The 20,841-nt window shown below is 40.0% G+C and overlaps 1 protein-coding gene across 1 annotated transcript in view; it reads right to left on the bottom strand.

Moving 5' to 3' along the window:
* LOC150090766 (putative polypeptide N-acetylgalactosaminyltransferase 9) overlaps nucleotides 1-20,841 on the bottom strand; it is a 134,596-nt gene that overhangs the window by 63,906 nt on the left and 49,849 nt on the right. The window contains exon 4 of the mRNA XM_090371424.1: nucleotides 18,688-18,895. Within this exon, the coding sequence (XP_090227550.1) occupies nucleotides 18,688-18,895 (208 nt within the window). The remainder of the gene's footprint in view (nucleotides 1-18,687; nucleotides 18,896-20,841) is intronic.

A 20,841-nucleotide genomic window follows, 5' to 3' on the forward strand; every position in this document is an offset into this window, starting at 1 on the left:
AGCAGTTTTCCGACTCACCTAACACTGCATCGATAGCATCAGCAAATATTCTTGCACCCTTTCTATTTAAGTGTATCCATCCCTGTAGAAGCAGTCCCTCCTGTTAACAAGTACAGACCAGCCCGAAAAAAATTCTACCCCTTGAGTCTTGCACAATCTTTCCAGGGCCAAATTGATCGACAAGGCTTTCATCATATACTCCCTCCTATCATGTCGGAGCAGAATTGCAGACACTTTCAAATTCAATCCTAATTCATGGCTTTTTTTCAACAGAGATGAAAGATGATGCTTGTTGATATTAGACTTGAATTTCTGTAAATTGTAATTTTCAGGAAACTGTATGAAGGGAGGTTTGTCCAGAAGAATGAATAAACAAGGAAAATGAAAAGTTGGTTCTGTGAGTTTGAAGTTGGCCAGTAAATGGAAGTTGACTAGTTGCGGCACTTGTTCAGACTGCGTTGGAAGAGAGAGTGGGAATTATGGAAGCTGATTCAGAAGAACAGTGCCCGTAGATGTATCTATAGAAGAGTTTTTGGGGACACTGCCCCAGATGTGGGAACAATACTCCATGGTGGGGTGGATTTGTGATTTGTACAGAGTTAACAGCTGTATGGAAGAAAAGTAAAGCAGAGGGTGAATGAGAAAACAGTTTTTTTATATGCACAGGAAGCAATATTTAAATTCTATACAGTATTTAAATTCTATACAGTGGGACCAACTGATGATGTTACCAACAGCAAACTCAAAATGGGAAGCATTCAAGGAACTAATCTTGGAGGCTACCAGGCTTTACATACCAACTAAGAAATATTGTTCAAGGTTTAGGCCTAAATGGTTGTCAGATGAACTAATGAGACATGTGGCAGAGAAGAAAAATGCATGGGATACATATAAATTAATGGGTGACATGGAAGCCTATGATAGATATAAGTTGGTCTGTAACCAAGTCACAAAGGAGATTAGGCAGGCAAAGGCAGACTACGAAAAATCCTTGGCAAAGGATGCAAAGAAAAACAGAAAAGAGTTCTTTACATACTTGAACTCGAGAAGGAAAGGGATGAATCAGATTGGTCCACTGGATATTGATGGTTCAACAGTTGAGGATCCTGCTCAGGTGGCTAACAATCTAAACGAGTATTTTGCATCTACATTCACGCATGAGGAGTTATTCAGGAAGGAGAATGATGTAGGTAAAGTAAACATTGGCAGTGAGCTGGATGATTTTGTAATAACTGAGAGGAAAGTGGAGGAGAGATTGTTGAGGATAAACATAAAAAAGGCACCTGGGGTGGATGGGATCTATCCAGTTATATTAAAGGAGGCAGCAAAGGAAGTATGCAAAACCCTAGCCATAATTATGAGAGCTTCTTTGGACTCAGGGGAGGTACCCATAGACTGGAGAGGTGCAAATGTAACCCCAATTCACAAAGGAGGATCAAAGGCTGACACAAGTAATTATAGACCTGTTAGTTTAACTTCTGTTCCAGGTAAATTAATGGAGGCACTGGTTAAAGAAGCACTGCAGGATCATCTAGACAAGAATTCAGTTATAGCTCAGACGCAGCATGGTTTTGTTAAGGGCAGGTCTTGCCTGACCAATTTGATTGGATACTATGATGTAGTCACAAAAGAACTGGATGCAGGGAATAACTTTGATATTATATATTTGGATCTTAGAAAGGCTTTTGATACTGTTGCACATGGAAGACTGCTGCACAAATTGGAGCAGTGTGGCATTGGAGGCAAATTGCTGCTATGGATAAGGGGATGGTTGAGTGGCAGAAGACAGAGAGTGGTAATCAATGGACACTGCTCAACGTGGACTAATGTTATTAGTGGAGTTCCTCAAGGTTCAGTGTTGGGTCCGTTGTTGTTTTCGGTGTTTATGAATGATATTGATGATGGGATATCAAGTTTAATGTCCAAGTTTGCAGATGATACAAAGGTTGGCAGGGTCGTCAAGGACACTACTGACGCTATGCTGCTGCAACAGGATCTGGAAAGGTTGAACAGATGGGCTGAGAGGTGGCAAATGAAGTTTAACATTGACAAATGTAAAGTACTGCATATGGGAAACAGTAACCCCAGAGCAACGTATCAACTCTGCGGTACCACACTGACAGTGGTGGAGAATGAAAAGGACCTGGGGGTAATTGTGCAGGGAGATATGAAGTTCTCTGAGCAGTGCAGACGAGCTGCAAGAGTAGCTCATGGTGTCTTGTCAATGATATACAGGAATTTTTCTAGCAGGGATAAGGAGGTGATTATTCCCTTGTATAAGGCAATGGTTAGGCCACATCTTGAGTACTGTATACACTGGAGGCCTCATTTCAAGAAGGATGTAGAGCTGCTGGAACGGGTACAGAGAAGGGCAACAAGATTAGTAAATGGAACAAAGGGTTGCTCTTACGAAGAAAGGCTTAAGTTTTGCAAATTACAGAGTCTGGAGACTAGGCACCGGCGAGGTGATCTGATAGATGTGTATAAGGCCTTGAATGGTTTGAGCATGCTCAATGCCAATGGGATTCTTCATCTTTCTCAGAATAATCACCTCAGAGGGCATAAATTCAAATTGAGGAAGGACGGATGTCGGATAGATGTGCGGAAATTTGCCTTTGGCCAGCGGGTGGTTGGTTGGTGGAACCGACTTCCATCACTTGTTGTTGAAGTTGATAGCCTAAGCAAATTTAAAGCTCAACTGGACAGGTATTTCGAACGAACGGAGGGGTGAAATGGGAGAGGGTTTTTTTTTTTTTTTTTTTTGGGCTGATGCTGAATAAGCTTGCTTTCTTGCATCGTATGCCTCTACTAATGCTAATGCTAATATTTGTAATGTGCTTATGCTAAGAGATTAGAAGTCAGGGTAATCTCCAATGGAGATATATGATCATGCCTAGAAATCAGAGTATCATTGAAGATAAGCAGAAGAAGGATAAGATACACAAGCATAGGTGCAGAAGGATCCTATTTGAGAGACATAGGACTGAGCTTTAGAAGGATTGAAATCAACTAAATTATCTTTGCCCAACTGCAGAATTAACTGGAGATCAGCATTTAAGGAATTGGTAGTGGATATTCAAGAAGTTGAAGCAGTTTGAGCTGAGCAAGGTTTCTCAAACTGGAAGGTGGAATGGTATGTGTTATCATCAACAACACTATGGATAGGATTTCTGATCAATGGAAGAAGGTCATTAATATACAAGCGGAAAAAAGTGGGAGAAAGAACTGAACCTTGAGGAACACCAGCATTAGTGAGGAAGTTAGAAGACAGAGTCATCTACCAACACATGCAGTGAGTGGTAAAAGAGAAAACTGGATACCAAATTACAATAAACAGTTGGCACACCATAAGATGGAGGCTTATTTAGAAGACCGTTATGCCAAACATGATCAAAAGCCTTTGAAATGTCAAGAGCAACTGCTTGAGTTTCACCAACTTTTCCATTGAATTTGTCCATAGATCGGTAATATATAAGCCAGAATATCACCAGTGGATCGACACTGATGGAATCCATATTGGTGATTGTTAATCAGATGGAAGGTTTCTAGATAGTTTAAGAATTGGTGGTTAATTGATTTCTCCATTAATTCAGAAAGAGTAGAAGTAAGTGCAATGGTACAATAATTGGATGGGAAGGATTTGTCACCTTTTTAGGAACTGGCTGGATATAAATAAATTTCCAAGCAGAAGTGAAAACACCTCTGGAATAAGAAAGTGAAAATAGGCGACACAGAACGGGAGCAAAGGTTTTGAGCACAAGTGGAGAAATATCATCAGGATGTGGTGCTTTCATAGCATCAAGATTGTTCAAAATCCTTCTGACATACTTTTGACAGACCAGAGGAGGCACTGAATGGAGTGTACTGGGAATGGTAGGCGGTGGATTACCAAGATCATTAATACGTGAGTTCGAAGAAAAGTAGGATGATAGCAAGTCAGATTCAGCTTTGGCTGAAGTGGCAATAGAACTATATGGTTTTGATAGATGTGTGAATAGACATGGGCAAAAGGTGTGTTCAATAGCTTTGGCAAGAGACCAGAATGCTCAACTTTTTTTTTTTGTTAGTTGTTGGCACATCGGCTTCTGTGGCCATAATGCACCTCCCAAAGTTTTTTTGCATCTACTCTGATCCAAGCCCGAGGTGGGATTCGAACCTGCGACCTTCGAGTTGCCAGGCAGACACTACCCACCCGGCTAGCCCAGTCAGCGAATGCTCAACTACCATTTGGACAAGAAGCAAGTTTTCTACTCTTAGCCTGTTTGAAATCCAGTTTGGACTGATTAATAACTGCTGTACAATTGTTGCGAGCTTTGCTGTAGGCAGAAAATGAGATTTGAATACAAGCCAACTGCAACATGCAACATTCTTATCTTGAACAGTCACAATTATTGGAAAACCAAGGTTTAGATAAAGGACGAGATTTTAAGGTGGAGTGTGGAATAAAGGATTTCATCCGTACAAGAATAATTTCACTGAAACAATCTGAGCAAACGTTGATATCACAAGATTAGAAACAGTAATCCAAACAAGGAAAAGGAGAAAAGAATGCTTGCAGATTATCCCATTTGCATTCTTTTAATGTCAAACAACATGAGATTCAGAATGGCCATGAGAGATAGGCTCCATAGGAGAAGAGACCATCACCAAGTTGTGATCTGAAAATACCTACAGGACCACTCACCTCGACCATGTACTTAGAAGAGTTGTTTGTGAGATAAAGATCAAGCGTGTTGGCTGCATGGTTAGGATTGTATGGTATTCTGGTAGGTAAATGAACAATCTGTGCAATTTCATTAGTAATTGCAAAAGCCTCAGCATCTTGACCAGATGGGTCCATGTGACTAGAACACAAAAACCAGCTGGAGTTGTGAACATTAAAATGACCAATGAAAATTAACTCACTGTAAGGAAAGTTGGACTGGAGTAAGTAAAGTTTCAAAGAGATCAAGTTAAAGAGTTCCAAGTGATTAGTGGAGTTGGGAGAACAATAGAGGCAACAGATGAATTTCACACATAATGTAGAAGAGAGATTTTAAGCAAAAGATCAAAAAGAGGAGATTCCAAATTACTGTTTCTGACAAGGAATATCAGAATGGATATTATGCATTAGTACCACCTTTAAAATGAAAAGAATCGTACAGCAAATAATTTGGACAACTGAGATGGGCAACAGTTGAATCAACTGATAATTGTGATTCTGTCAGAAAGAGTACATGGGGTTTGGCAGACTGTAAGTGGAAATGGCATCACTGAGACCACGTATATTTGTGATATATGAATGAGGAAGTATTTGGAAGGTTTAAATCTTTTCACAGATACGTTTGTTCTATTAGTTTGACAATTCATGATGTATTCAGTAGCAATAAAAGGTGGGAGGGGGAGAGACATGCTATATGGTATGAAGTAATGAAATTCTTTGATATGGTGACACACACACACACACACACACACACACACACACACACACACACACACACACACACACAGCAAGAATGTACCCAGCTCCTTGACATAATGTGGCCTCGAAAATGCCCCCACATACACACTATTCAGACTCCTTCCAGTCACTATCTGGCAGAGTAGAGGCAGTGATATTATATGCCAGCTGATCTAGAAGCCTTCTAGAGAGTTACTAATACTGTACAAATTGGAGCAGTATGGCATTAAGGGCAAGTTGCTACAATGGATAAAAAGATGGTTGAATGGGAGAAGACAGAGTGGTAATCAGTGGATACTGCTCTTCAGAGACTGGATAATCAATGGATATTGGACTAATGTTATTAGTGGAGTCCCCGGGGTTCGGTGTTGGGCCCCATTGTTGTTCTATACATTTATCAGTGATATTGATGAAGGTATATTAGGCTTAATGTCGAAGTTTGCAGATGATACAGAGGTTGGCAGGATTGTTAATGATAGTAATGACAGTATGCTACTGCAACAGGGTCTAGAAAAGTTGGGTAGATGGGCTGAGAAGTGGCAACTGAAGTTTAACATTGTCAAATGCAAAGTATGGAATGTAATGTAGTACTTTGCATTTAACTGCACGTAATGCAGTACTTTACATTTGGGTAGCTGTAACCACAGAGAAATGTAACCACTGTGTGTACTACACTCGGTAGTGGAGAAGACCTGGGAGTAATTGTGCAGTCAGATATGAAGTTTTCTGAACAGTGCAGACAGAGCAGGTCATGGGATCTTGTCAGTGATATAGAGGAATTGTTAGCAGGGATAAGGAGGTGATTATCCCTTTGTATAAGGCAATGGTCAGGTCACACCTTGAGTACAGTGTACAGGTCTCAGATTTCAAAATGTAAGAGCAATGAAGCCCAATTTTTCCCACTTTAAGTAATCTTGTTTAAATATTAGATCAATATCATACCTTTATTGTAGGAAATCTTGACCCAATGCTCACATCAAACTGATCCGGTTAATGTAATACAAAATCTTTAAGTATTAAAATGTGAACATATCTCTATTAAAGGATTGTTAATTTATGTGATATTAAATAAAACTAATCTTGTCTTCAATTCACATAGTCTGCTAACTGCTATCAAGGAAGAACAAAGTGCAGCCAGTGCACATCAACCTACCCCAAACTAAACCCATCAGCAATGATAGACCAGAAAGAGAAGACAATTGTCAAACTGTATTAAAAACTATATTGAATTAAAAACCACATTAAAATATTATTACGCCAGACTTCTTAATACATGACCAGGTATTTCAGTTATGAACCATGCTCACAAGAAGTAACGAGTTAAAACAATATCCACTCTCTTATACTTTAAAATATGCGCATCGTGACAAGATTATTTTCGTTAATCAACGTGAATCGTGCTAGTCACACATGTGCATGAAGGGCCACGAGTCCGAAACAGTATATGGTCTCCGTACATTTATAGAATAACAGTTTAGTTTCATTTCAAGTGTTTCAGTATTTACAGTTTTATGTATTCTTTCCGTGAATTTATTACTTTAGCGTCGTTAAAGAAAAACGTGTGATTCTCCTCAATGGTGTGAAAGGAAAGTTCAGAAGCACCTGTCCTTTTCGCCCTCACAAATGCCTTTTGTTGTTGTTGTAAACGCATCGAAAGATAATTTTGGGTAGAACCGATGTAAAAGGAGTTGCACTCCCCACAAGCAATGTTATAGACAATATTGGTTTGCTCCATGTTAGAGGCTGAGGTTAGTTTCCTTGCCCTCAATATTGTCTGAAGTTTACTTATCATTTGTGCAACTGTTTTGAATTCTGTATTTTTAAAAATGTTAATAAACTGTTCATACCATTGTTGTAAATAAGGAACTTTAATAAAATATTTGTGTGGTGTTCTTAATCACCGGAACCAATTCAGATTTTAGTTTCACCTGTTGTTGAATGTTCCTAATTATACCAAGTGTATATCCCCTGTTTAAAAATCTTGTTGTAAGTTTCCTGAGTTCGTCATTAAGGGTTTCTTGTGTAGAACTAGATCTGTACATTGTGAAATTGATTGAAAATGATACTCCTTTTATACATAAAAGGGTGGTAGCTCAAGTAATGTAAAAATTTTCCTGTATTAGTAGGTTTCCAATATATTTTAAAGTGTATGTTATTGTTAACCCTTCTTAACGTAAAGTTAAGAAAGTTTATAGAGTTCTCACTTGATTTTTCTTTTTCTTGGAACAAGAAAAATCAAGTTTTAATACTTAAAGATTTTATATCACATTAACCGGATCAGTTTGATGTCAGCGTCGGGTCAAGATTTCCTACAATAAAGGTATGATATCAATCTTATATTTAAACAAGTGTACAGGTCTGGAGGCCTCATTTTAGGAAGGATGTAGAATTGCTAGAACAAGTACAGAGCAGGGCAACAGGATTGGTGAGGGGAACAAAGGGGTTCTCTTACCAAGAAAGGCTTAGGTTCTGCAGATTGCAGTGTCTGGAGACTATGCATCTGCACGATTATCTTTTTGTAATTTTTAAGGCTTTGAATGGTTTGAGAATGCTCAATGCTGATGGGATTTTTCTTCTTGCTCATATTGAGCACTTGAGGGGCATAAATTCAAACTGAGGAAAGATGGTTGCAGAATAGATTGTGTGGAAATTTGCCTTTAGCCAGTGGGTGTTGATTGTTGGAACAAACTTCCATCTATCACTGTGGAAGTTGATAGCTAAAATAAATTCAAGGAAGAACTTAATAAACTTTTGGAGGGAATGTATAGGTGAAATGGGAAGTGTGTTTTTTATTTATTTTTATTTTTTTTTTTGGCTGGTTCTGCAGAAGCTTGCTTTCTTGTGCTAATTCTAATGCTAATTACTAGAAATTTTTCAATCTGGCAGATATTCAAATTGGCATAAATCAAGGATCCCATGTATTGCTCTTTAAAATTAAATTACTGGATCAAAAAATTAAGGAAGAACTAGAATACTTTTCTGACTCAATACAAAAAAAAAAAAAAAACACACCATGGAGCTAATCTCTTAATCTCTACCATCATGTATGTATGTTCTTATGTAAAGCAACACCAGGAACATCAATCAAAATGCACATATAACAGGTTTACAGGTTTTCCGAACAATAATATCTTTCACTCAAAAAGTTAAGGAAGAACTAGAATACTTTTCTGACTCAATACAAAAAAAAAAAAAACACACCCTGGAGCTAATCTCTTAATCTCTACCATCATGTATATATGTTCTTATGTAAAGCGACACCAGGAACATCAATCAAAATGCACATATAACAGGTTTAGAGGTTTTCTGAACAATAATAACTTTCACTTGTATGACAGATCATATGGAGGGTTGAGATTCATAGTGGTGTAAGTCAGTCTATTCTCATTTTTGAGAACAAGGTGTTTTGTGTTTGCATTCATAAAAAACTAATAAAATTTTATTTAATGAATTGTGATACACATGGAGGCCAAAAAAACTTTAAAAATGTACATGAGCTTGACAATTTTTGTTAATATTCAATTTTTTTAGTCAGCAGTGTTTATATAATTGACTTACACCATTATGTTTCTAAGCAGTTTACCTATTTTGATGGCGCCTCCGTAGCCAGGTGGGAAGGAGCAGCAGTGCGTAGCACACGCTTCTTGATTAGACCGGGGTTCGAGCCCGTCACCACCAAATACGGAGGATGCGGAAAGGTCATTCAGGGAATGACCACCGCATATCCCGGAGCAATATGGCCTTAGTTGCTAATGCTCCTAAAAACCAAATAACAACAACAACAACAACCTATTTGATTGTGACTGTGTAATCATTTGTGTAACCTATTTGATTGTGACTGTGTAATGTGGATATGACTGTGTAATCAAAACTATGATTTCATACAGAAGAGATTATATTTTTTTCCTGTAAAAAGTACACTATAACAAAATTTTAAAAAACCTGAGCGATAGGCACATTGGGAATTTTTTGTCAAAATAGTTAAGATTGTCTTAGTTGTTGCAGAATGATCATAAAAAAGCCTAAGATGAACATAATAAACCATAATAAATTTAATTATAATGTAAAAGATGGTCGCAAAATTATAGTTGCTTTTTGTTGACGTTCTCATTTTTTTAAAAGAAAGGAATTAAAGTCATCATCACTAATTCTATAATCATAAAATACTGTCACCACAAACTACTGTTTATGCTTCATCTTCTTCTTCCTCGTAGTCAGATAAGTGACCTAGATCTTGAACTTTTTTTGAGCTTCTAATATCTTTAAAGCAGGCAGGGTGAACTGGGGGGGGGATGTATTTGAGAAGTATAGCAAGTCGCTTTTCTTTAGAAAGTTCAGCACTCTAGGACCCTCATACAACTTTTCTTGTTCGGTACTTTTCAAGCTCTTAGGTCAACCCTCCTTATTGCGTTTGGCATTCAGTTCCCTGAAAGGGATGTCTTCATCCAATGTATACTTGTAGAAAATCGTGAATGGGGATTTCCTTTTCATAATGGAGCCACTATATTTTCAACCTTTAAAAGTTTACATTTTCGCCTTCAACATTCTTCTTCCGTTTTGTTATGGCTTTTTCAAGAGCTTCTGTTTTCAAAAAGTAATCTTGTTGAATCTTTACAACCACAAACCTGTTGTGCCTTCTGGCAGACTTCATAGTATTATACTATCCATCTGGAACACAGATAATCTTGTTTTTTCCAGCTTGCTCAATGAGCCCAAAGTCTGAGTCATTTGGAGGGTAAGAGCGGCCAGAAACTATGAATTCTATGACTTCAACTGAAGTTTCTTGAATCAGTTTCATTAATGATAAGGATACCTTGTCTTTCTGATTTTGGCCAGTGCATGTGTCACTGTATATCATCACATGCTTTTTTTGTGTTCAACTTAATATGCTTAGTCAGGTAAGAAGCAATCTCTTGTGAACCTCTGGATGCAATGGTCTCAATCCCAAACATACATGCAGCAAAGGTTATTTGTGACATCATGCAAACCTAAATTATAGCAGTACATATTGCACCTATTGTAGACCTCAGAAACAGTTAATTTTGGGAATGGCAGGACTTTTTGTAAATCTATCATGATTGTATAGCTGTCAGAATTTCCTCGGGCCTTTTCCCGCCAGCCCTTTAGTTGATTTCTTGCATTCTCTGCTTTTGCCAAATGCAAAACATGATGCTCCTCCAAATCATCTGTCCTTTCTTTGTCCTTTTCTACATCAATCAACTGTTTATACTTGCCACAGGCCTTGCAAGTATCCTTTCGAGGAACATGAAAATGTAAATTAAATTCTGTGTTGAAGATATGTCTATAGTAATACTCTTTAAGAGGTGCAGTCTCTCTTTGCTCACACCATTCACAATAAAGCACATACATTTTTCTTTTGTTCAAGTCAGAGCTAAGGAACTTCCTGTTTGGTTATTGTTATTGTTATTTGGCTTTTAGGAGCATTAGCAACTAAGGCCATATTGCTCCGGGGATATGCGGTGGTCATCCCCCGACCTTTCCGCATCCTCCGTATTTGGTGGTCACGGGCTTGAACCCCGGTCTAATCAAGAAGCATGTGCTACGCACTGCTGCTCCTGCCCACCTAGCTACGGAGGCGCCATTTCCTGTTCGGATTATCTTTTCGAGTGTAATGACTGAAATGCTGGGAAAATATAAACATGATCCTTAAGTAACTGTTTTTGTTTGTCAGTTATCTTTTGTGCCGCTACATGTTTACCCCTTAAATCTTCTCCTGCAGACTTCCCCTTCCTTACTTTTTCTAAAGCTCTTGTCACCCTTCCATCAGATACAACAAAAGTGTCAAGAAAGAATTTTTTACAAACATGTACTATGGTATTTTCTTTTTGAATGTAAGACAGATTTGAGGAATTTTATTGTAGCTTAAACACAGAGCGTACAAATAAAGCAGAAATATATGAGCTTTCGGCTATATGGTAGCCTTCATCAGAATTAAAATACATGAATGGCAGTTGGAATGAAGATGTGCACTGCCAGGTGCGTGAGACACGAGGTTTAATTGTTTGTTGACGTCTGTGGCTGTGACGCATGATGACGTGGCCAGCGTTTGTCCAATGACAGAACTACTGACTCTGTGATCGGGTTGACTTGGCAACCACTGTTCCTGTTCAAGGATTTATCCGAAGATTTTATATTTAACGATTCCAACCAGGTACGCTTTAGGTAATGGTGGGATCTGTCTACCACCACGACATCGCGGTGTGGGTCGATGTCGTGGTGGGTTGTCCAGACATGTTCGGCGATAGCTGAGTGTTCTATATCCGCTAAACGGATCGCTCTTTTGTGCTCCGAGAGACGTTTCTCGAGTCGACGTCCAGTCTCTCCAAAGTAGCAGCTAGTGCAGTCACGGCAAGAGATGCGGTAGACCAAACCGCTCTGCAGAAGGGTGGGGACAGGTGTTTTCACGTTGGAAATGAAAGAACGCAGTTTCCTGCCTGGGAGCTGGATGCACTTTATTCCGTGCGTTCTCAGGATTCTACCGATCTGTTGTGACAGGTTGGGGTAGTATGGGATGAATGCCCTTGTGGATGGCTCGTCACTGTTGGTGTTGTAGCTGGTCGTCACGATGTCACGTGTCTGTAGATCACACCTGTCGAGGACGTCAATGGGGTAGCCACACCTCGTAAGGTCTACTTTGACCCTAGTGACCTCTTTGCGTCTTTCATCAGCGGAGCTGGAGTGTGTCCAGGCGCGAGTAAGCAAGGTTCGGGCCGTGGAGAGGAGGTGGCCTCGCGTGTGTGCTGACCGGAAGTTGGTAAACTGGCCAGCACACATGGGCTTACGATAAACTGTAGTCCTCAGGTATGTGCCTTCACGTCGGACAAGTGTGTCTAAGTATGGTAAAGAGTTGTTCGACTCCAGCTCAATCGTGAATTTTATGAAGGGCGATAGTGAGTTGAGGTATGATAGAAGTCGCTGACCTGAGTCTCTAGGGATGACCACGAACACATCGTCAACATAGCGACACCAAAAGGCGATGTGATCAGGTGCGTGTGCAAACGCACGTCCCTCTAACTCCTCCATCACGATGTTTGCTGTGACTGAGCTGACCGGGGAACCCATGGCCGTGCCATGTATCTGCTGGTAGACTGAGTCATTAAATATGATCGCACCCCCTGTTAAGCACAGTCTGAGGGCGGTGGAAATGTCATCGGGTGTGAGACCAGTTCTTTCGTTGAGGGTTCTATCATTGTCCAAGAGTTGTTTTGCACAAGAAATGGCAAGTTCCACAGGGATGGAGGTAAAGAGCGATATGACGTCGAACGATGCCATAACTTGATTCTGCGAGATGGATACAGTGCGAATCCTCTTTATGAATTCAACACTGTTGGAAACGGTGTGGGTGGTCTTGCCAACCAGAGGAGAAAGAAGTCTCGAGACAAATTTAGACAGCTCGTAAGTCGGTGATCCACAGTAGGATACAATTGGTCTCAGTGGTGTGTCTTCTTTGTGCACTTTCGGTAGGCCGTAAAACCGTGGGATCTGACATCCGGAAGCACGGAGGTGATTACGGGTTGACTGTGTGATCTTCCCTTGTTTCAGCCAACTGTTGACGAGGATATTCACCTCTGATTCCCATCGTTCTAAAACTCTGTTGGGGTTGATGGTCAGGGGTTTGTATACGGTAGTATCCCGTAAAAGTAGTAGCGCTTTCGCCGTGTAATCAGTGTGATCCATTACAACCGTACGGCGGCCTTTGTCTGCCGGTAGAATGACGATGGACGAATCCTGTTTCAATGCCTTGAGGGCAGAGAACTGTGTACGGTTGAGGTTAGAAGAGACGGGGCGAGCACGGTGTAGAACTGCTGCAGTCTTCAAGCGGATTGTGTTGGCTACATCTTCTGGGAGGCGTGATAAGCTGGCTTCCACACCTAAGGCGATGTCGGTGATCGGCGGGTGCTTAGGAAGAACGGCAAACGTCATGCCAAGAGTCAATAAGTTTATTTGGTCCGCAGATAACTGTTTGCTGCTTAGGTTCAATACGAAGTCCGTGGAATTAGTGAGAGGGGTATTACATTGGCTGCGCAATTGACGGGATTCATTAATCAAATTACAAAACTTACGTTTCTGTCGGGTACAATAAAGATCTGATTCTCTGATGGCCTGGTGACATAAAGTGTTGACCACATCGGTGTAAACGGGATCGGGAATCAGAGTCTTAAGGTCGGCTAGTAGGGTTGCCTTGCTCGCTGAAGCACGTTGTATGTCATGATGGAGGCAGCCGATCCATATACGTAGGGTTTTGAGGCCGAAGTTCCGACAGGCACGTCTCATGCGCTCATTAGAAAACGGTTGTTTGTAGCGAAACCCTTTCGGTATAATCTCGTTAGCTTTGCACCTATGCGCAAACCTCAGGTGTTGTCTACTACGAGCTATGAAGATAAAATCTTTCTGTAGTCTCACGACCATGTCGTATGCTGGTTGGCCAAGAATAGTACGAACATAACGAAACAGGCCTACGCGCTCTGGATTCATTGAGGAATTTTATTGTAGCTTAAACACAGAGCGTACAAATAAAGCAGAAATATATGAGCTTTCGGCTATATGGTAGCCTTCATCAGAATTAAAATACATGAATGGCAGTTGGAATGAAGATGTGCACTGCCAGGTGCGTGAGACACGAGGTTTAATTGTTTGTTGACGTCTGTGGCTGTGACGCATGATGACGTGGCCAGCGTTTGTCCAATGACAGAACTACTGACTCTGTGATCGGGTTGACTTGGCAACCACTGTTCCTGTTCAAGGATTTATCCGAAGATTTTATATTTAACGATTCCAACCAGGTACGCTTTAGGTAATGGTGGGATCTGTCTACCACCACGACATCGCGGTGTGGGTCGATGTCGTGGTGGGTTGTCCAGACATGTTCGGCGATAGGCTACCATATAGCCGAAAGCTCATATATTTCTGCTTTATTTGTACGCTCTGTGTTTAAGCTACAATAAAATTCCTCAATGAATCCAGAGCGCGTAGGCCTGTTTCGTTATGTTCGTACTATTCTTGGCCAACCAGCATACGACATGGTCGTGAGACTACAGAAAGATTTTATCTTCATAGCCCGTAGTAGACAACACCTGAGGTTTGCGCATAGGTGCAAAGCTAACGAGATTATACCGAAAGGGTTTCGCTACAAACAACCGTTTTCTAATGAGCGCATGAGACGTGCCTGTCGGAACTTCGGCCTCAAAACCCTACGTATATGGATCGGCTGCCTCCATCATGACATACAACGTGCTTCAGCGAGCAAGGCAACCCTACTAGCCGACCTTAAGACTCTGATTCCCGATCCCGTTTACACCGATGTGGTCAACACTTTATGTCACCAGGCCATCAGAGAATCAGATCTTTATTGTACCCGACAGAAACGTAAGTTTTGTAATTTGATTAATGAATCCCGTCAATTGCGCAGCCAATGTAATACCCCTCTCACTAATTCCACGGACTTCGTATTGAACCTAAGCAGCAAACAGTTATCTGCGGACCAAATAAACTTATTGACTCTTGGCATGACGTTTGCCGTTCTTCCTAAGCACCCGCCGATCACCGACATCGCCTTAGGTGTGGAAGCCAGCTTATCACGCCTCCCAGAAGATGTAGCCAACACAATCCGCTTGAAGACTGCAGCAGTTCTACACCGTGCTCGCCCCGTCTCTTCTAACCTCAACCGTACACAGTTCTCTGCCCTCAAGGCATTGAAACAGGATTCGTCCATCGTCATTCTACCGGCAGACAAAGGCCGCCGTACGGTTGTAATGGATCACACTGATTACACGGCGAAAGCGCTACTACTTTTACGGGATACTACCGTATACAAACCCCTGACCATCAACCCCAACAGAGTTTTAGAACGATGGGAATCAGAGGTGAATATCCTCGTCAACAGTTGGCTGAAACAAGGGAAGATCACACAGTCAACCCGTAATCACCTCCGTGCTTCCGGATGTCAGATCCCACGGTTTTACGGCCTACCGAAAGTGCACAAAGAAGACACACCACTGAGACCAATTGTATCCTACTGTGGATCACCGACTTACGAGCTGTCTAAATTTGTCTCGAGACTTCTTTCTCCTCTGGTTGGCAAGACCACCCACACCGTTTCCAACAGTGTTGAATTCATAAAGAGGATTCGCACTGTATCCATCTCGCAGAATCAAGTTATGGCATCGTTCGACGTCATATCGCTCTTTACCTCCATCCCTGTGGAACTTGCCATTTCTTGTGCAAAACAACTCTTGGACAATGATAGAACCCTCAACGAAAGAACTGGTCTCACACCCGATGACATTTCCACCGCCCTCAGACTGTGCTTAACAGGGGGTGCGATCATATTTAATGACTCAGTCTACCAGCAGATACATGGCACGGCCATGGGTTCCCCGGTCAGCTCAGTCACAGCAAACATCGTGATGGAGGAGTTAGAGGGACGTGCGTTTGCACACGCACCTGATCACATCGCCTTTTGGTGTCGCTATGTTGACGATGTGTTCGTGGTCATCCCTAGAGACTCAGGTCAGCGACTTCTATCATACCTCAACTCACTATCGCCCTTCATAAAATTCACGATTGAGCTGGAGTCGAACAACTCTTTACCATACTTAGACACACTTGTCCGACGTGAAGGCACATACCTGAGGACTACAGTTTATCGTAAGCCCATGTGTGCTGGCCAGTTTACCAACTTCCGGTCAGCACACACGCGAGGCCACCTCCTCTCCACGGCCCGAACCTTGCTTACTCGCGCCTGGACACACTCCAGCTCCGCTGATGAAAGACGCAAAGAGGTCACTAGGGTCAAAGTAGACCTTACGAGGTGTGGCTACCCCATTGACGTCCTCGACAGGTGTGATCTACAGACACGTGACATCGTGACGACCAGCTACAACACCAACAGTGACGAGCCATCCACAAGGGCATTCATCCCATACTACCCCAACCTGTCACAACAGATCGGTAGAATCCTGAGAACGCACGGAATAAAGTGCATCCAGCTCCCAGGCAGGAAACTGCGTTCTTTCATTTCCAACGTGAAAACACCTGTCCCCACCCTTCTGCAGAGCGGTTTGGTCTACCGCATCTCTTGCCGTGACTGCACTAGCTGCTACTTTGGAGAGACTGGACGTCGACTCGAGAAACGTCTCTCGGAGCACAAAAGAGCGATCCGTTTAGCGGATATAGAACACTCAGCTATCGCCGAACATGTCTGGACAACCCACCACGACATCGACCCACACCGCGATGTCGTGGTGGTAGACAGATCCCACCATTACCTAAAGCGTACCTGGTTGGAATCGTTAAATATAAAATCTTCGGATAAATCCTTGAACAGGAACAGTGGTTGCCAAGTCAACCCGATCACAGAGTCAGTAGTTCTGTCATTGGACAAACGCTGGCCACGTCATCATGCGTCACAGCCACAGACGTCAACAAACAATTAAACCTCGTGTCTCACGCACCTGGCAGTGCACATCTTCATTCCAACTGCCATTCATGTATTTTAATTCTGATGAAGGCTACCATATAGCCGAAAGCTCATATATTTCTGCTTTATTTGTACGCTCTGTGTTTAAGCTACAATAAAATTCCTCAATGAATCCAGAGCGCGTAGGCCTGTTTCGTTAAGACAGATTTGTACATTGCTTTCCTCCCTAACTGCCATTCTGAGGCCACCTTTGCTTTATAGGTTCATGATGTATAAGACTGCATAAATATGCATTCTGTCAAGAAAAATCGGCCATGGATATAAAATTATCACATTGCTTTCTCCTTTCCTCTTCTGTTAAGGAAGCTATGTATATTTTTTTATAACTACAATCTATGTTTTCAAACTGCTAAACACTCAACTTGTTCCTTTTGAGTTCACATACGCCTGACATGAAATGCGAAGTCTTCTGGCCACAGCTCTTTTTGACTCTTTCCTTTTACGTTTTCTAGGTCTGAAGGAAGTTTCCTGACATGCTTCTTCTACTTGGTTGGCATTTTGGCGTGCTCCATTTCTCGAGATTTCAACTTAAAAGACAACTTAAAATCCCCCATTTATTGAGATTTCAACTTAAAAGACATCTTGCTACATGAAAATGTGAAATACGAAATAGGAAAAGACATCTTGCTACAATGAAACAAACTTGAAACGTAACCCTCATCATACAAGCTGTTTAGGAACAGAATGGTGTAAGTCAGACTTACTTCATTATGATTCTAAACCTTTTGCTCATATTGTTAACTATTCAAAATATGTGCTGACATATCTTGGTTAGAGCTGCAACTTTGACTTACTTTGTTATGAAATTAAACAGTGGACACCTAGAGAAGGTGGGAAATATGAACAGCTCATATATATAAAATTACTGATTTACACCACTATGATTCTCAACAGCCCATATATAACGTAACATCAATCAACCAGGCATGGCCAAATTTTTATCACATATTCCCTAGTGAAAGTGTGCACATAATCTTAATATGGTTGTAGTATATGTAGACAAATATATAACTCAGTTTGCATCTAAGATATGTATTTAGAAATTAAGTTAACTGTTAAAGCTATCTTAGTGAGTAGTATTTACAAAGGATATTCAAAAAAGAATGATCACATTCCTGTTTGATATACACTTATCCTGAAACAACCTCTAAATACTTGTGAAAATCCATTCTTTGACATCTTAAAAATTTCCTTCATCTTGATCACAGCTTCTGAAGAGTGAAATTATATCCCCTTATTTTTTTTTGTTTTAGGTAGGAAAAGGCAAAGTCACCAGATATCAAGTCAAGAGTCAAACGGAGGATATGGTACATATCTAACATTGATGGAAATCAAAAACTTCATGACAACTAAAACAGCATGAGAGTGCAAGTTGTCATGAAAGAGCATCCAACTACATTATGGAGACTAGGACATTTCCAGTGGAGATGTTCTCGAGGCGTTTAAAGCACAGAGACATCATAATGGCCATTAACTGTTTTATAAGGCAGAAATACATATTTGTGCACCATTCCAGTAATGCTAGATAAGATGACAATGTACACTTCATGCACACTATGCCAATTGCCTATACAATATAGTATAGCTGAGATGCACATGCTTAAGTAAAGGATAGTTCTGTGTGTCAGTAAATCAGAAATATTTAGCTTTTTTTTTTTTAAATTAATGTGTAACACTTAGATCATTCTTTTTAGAAAAGCCATCATATTTATAAAAAAAAATAAATAAATAAAAAAATCATACTTACTGAACAGGATCAGACACATCATTTCTCTGTTTTTTTAATGTTTCAGGTAACGAATGCCAAATAAACTTGAGTTCCCAATCAAATCCTCCAATATTCACATCAGGAGAAACAACATACTGAAAAGTATCTGGCTTAATGACATCAATTACAGGACAAGCAATGATAGTTGAATTCCATGTAATACGGTCCAGGAGAGGTATCAACCATCCTAACTTAGATGAAAATCTAATATTATCAAATATTATTGAATCTAATATTTGAAATAGAAAATCTAATTGAAATTTATATATAATAAAACATAAAAACAGGAACTTAATGCTTGCCAGATTTTTGAAACTTAACACCACACTGTACTGTACAGTCAGTAAAGTACATGGAATATCAACAACTGCAGAAATCACTGTGCATCCTTTTTACTGTAGAAATGTTATGCACGCTTCCAAGGGAGCAGTGATGATTCATGAACATCATAATATATGCTTTAAAAATAAAGATAAAAATATCTCCTTAAAAATAAAGAAAGATAAAAAAACTGTTGTATTGCAAACTATATTAATATAATTAATACAATTTGTGTAAATATAGTCATGGCCAATGTAATATAATAGAACTGGATGGTTCAGTGATAATAAAACTGTCTCATGTGTTTCAAACTTTAAAAGCAAGCAGGTTTTTTGTTTTGCTTTGCTTTAAAGCTTAAAACAATGCTTTTAGAAGCTTTTCCATGACCATTGCCTCAACCTTCACAAAAAAATTTCCTGAAATGAACAATACACAAAATTACCAAGAACATAATCAAGAAACAAATGTACAAAATTAAAGAAGCAATTTCTGGCATCGCATTCTTAAGATAAAATAAAAATATAAGAAATATACAAAGTTGTGTCCCAAAGTTTATTTATTTGGTTTTTAGGAGCATTAGCAACTAAGGCCATATTGCTCCGGGATATGCGGTGGTCATACCCTGACCTTTCCGCATCCTCCGTATTTGGTGGTGACGGGCTCGAACCCCGGTCTAATCAAGAAGCAGTCCCAAAGTACAAACCTGCTCATATCATTGACCCCCTGATTCATAACAATTCATGTTCAATTGATCCCCATCATTGACCCCATTATGATTCATAGCTTAATCTATAAGGTCATCTAGTGTGAGTACAAAATTCTTATTCATCTGAATGAAAAGCTGATACTGCACATCTAATATGACAGTGACCTTCTACATCACTGACTGCCATCGTAAAATAGACATGCTATAACTATATTCTGGATGATGTGCTTTTAGCCTAAACATGTCCTCCTCAAAAGGAGGACAAACTCATTCTGACTGTACTTTATTTAAAATTTATGTACACTGAATTTACACAAATAAAGTATATATACATGTATACATGGTTTATAGGAATCCACCTAGTTTTACCTTAACTAGGTGGACAAGAGTTTTCTGTGGAGGGGTCAGGAGGGACCCAACTTACACAAATTCTCACTTATGTGAGGTACCAGGAATATAACCCTCGCATACTTTGAGACCTTACTCTACATCTTGGAGCTTGATTCTTGAGCATTTTTTTTAAAAAATTATCTTGGGTAACAAGATGTGAACATACAATTCATTTATACTGGCAAGGGAATCTGTAAAAAGTTTTCTATGAAAGGAATCTGCCATTTAAAAATAGATCTCAAATTGAATTATAAAACAATTTCTATTAAAAAGTTCATATATCTAATAAAAAAAATAAATTTGACACGTGGGGGATTTGTGAAGGTGAAATTTGAAAAAAACTGGCCACTAAGGATGACAGTGGCAACAAAAAGTATGACAGATAGAATGCCTTTAGTAGGCATGTCCAATATTTTTAGGGTCATAGTTACTTGCAAAAATTAATATATAACTGTATATAATATCACTCTTAGTATAATTTAACAATACAATTAAATGAAACCAAAGCTGCACCATGCAAAAAAAAAAAAAAAAAGAGAGAGAGAGAGAGAGAGATGCGTCTTGAATTTTTCCAAATCATTGGATTCAATTACCCATGGAGACAAATTATTCCAATAATCAAAAAAACTCACAAGCAAAGGGAATTTTCCTAAATCCTGTCTAAACTCCTGACCTTTAGTTTTAATTTCATTTTCCCTTTGTTCACTTTACTATCC

Source organism: Mastigoproctus giganteus, chromosome 1 (assembly GCF_048544385.1).
Source record: "Mastigoproctus giganteus isolate SK-2022 chromosome 1, ASM4854438v1, whole genome shotgun sequence".
Classification (NCBI taxonomy): Eukaryota; Metazoa; Arthropoda; class Arachnida; order Uropygi; family Thelyphonidae; genus Mastigoproctus; species Mastigoproctus giganteus.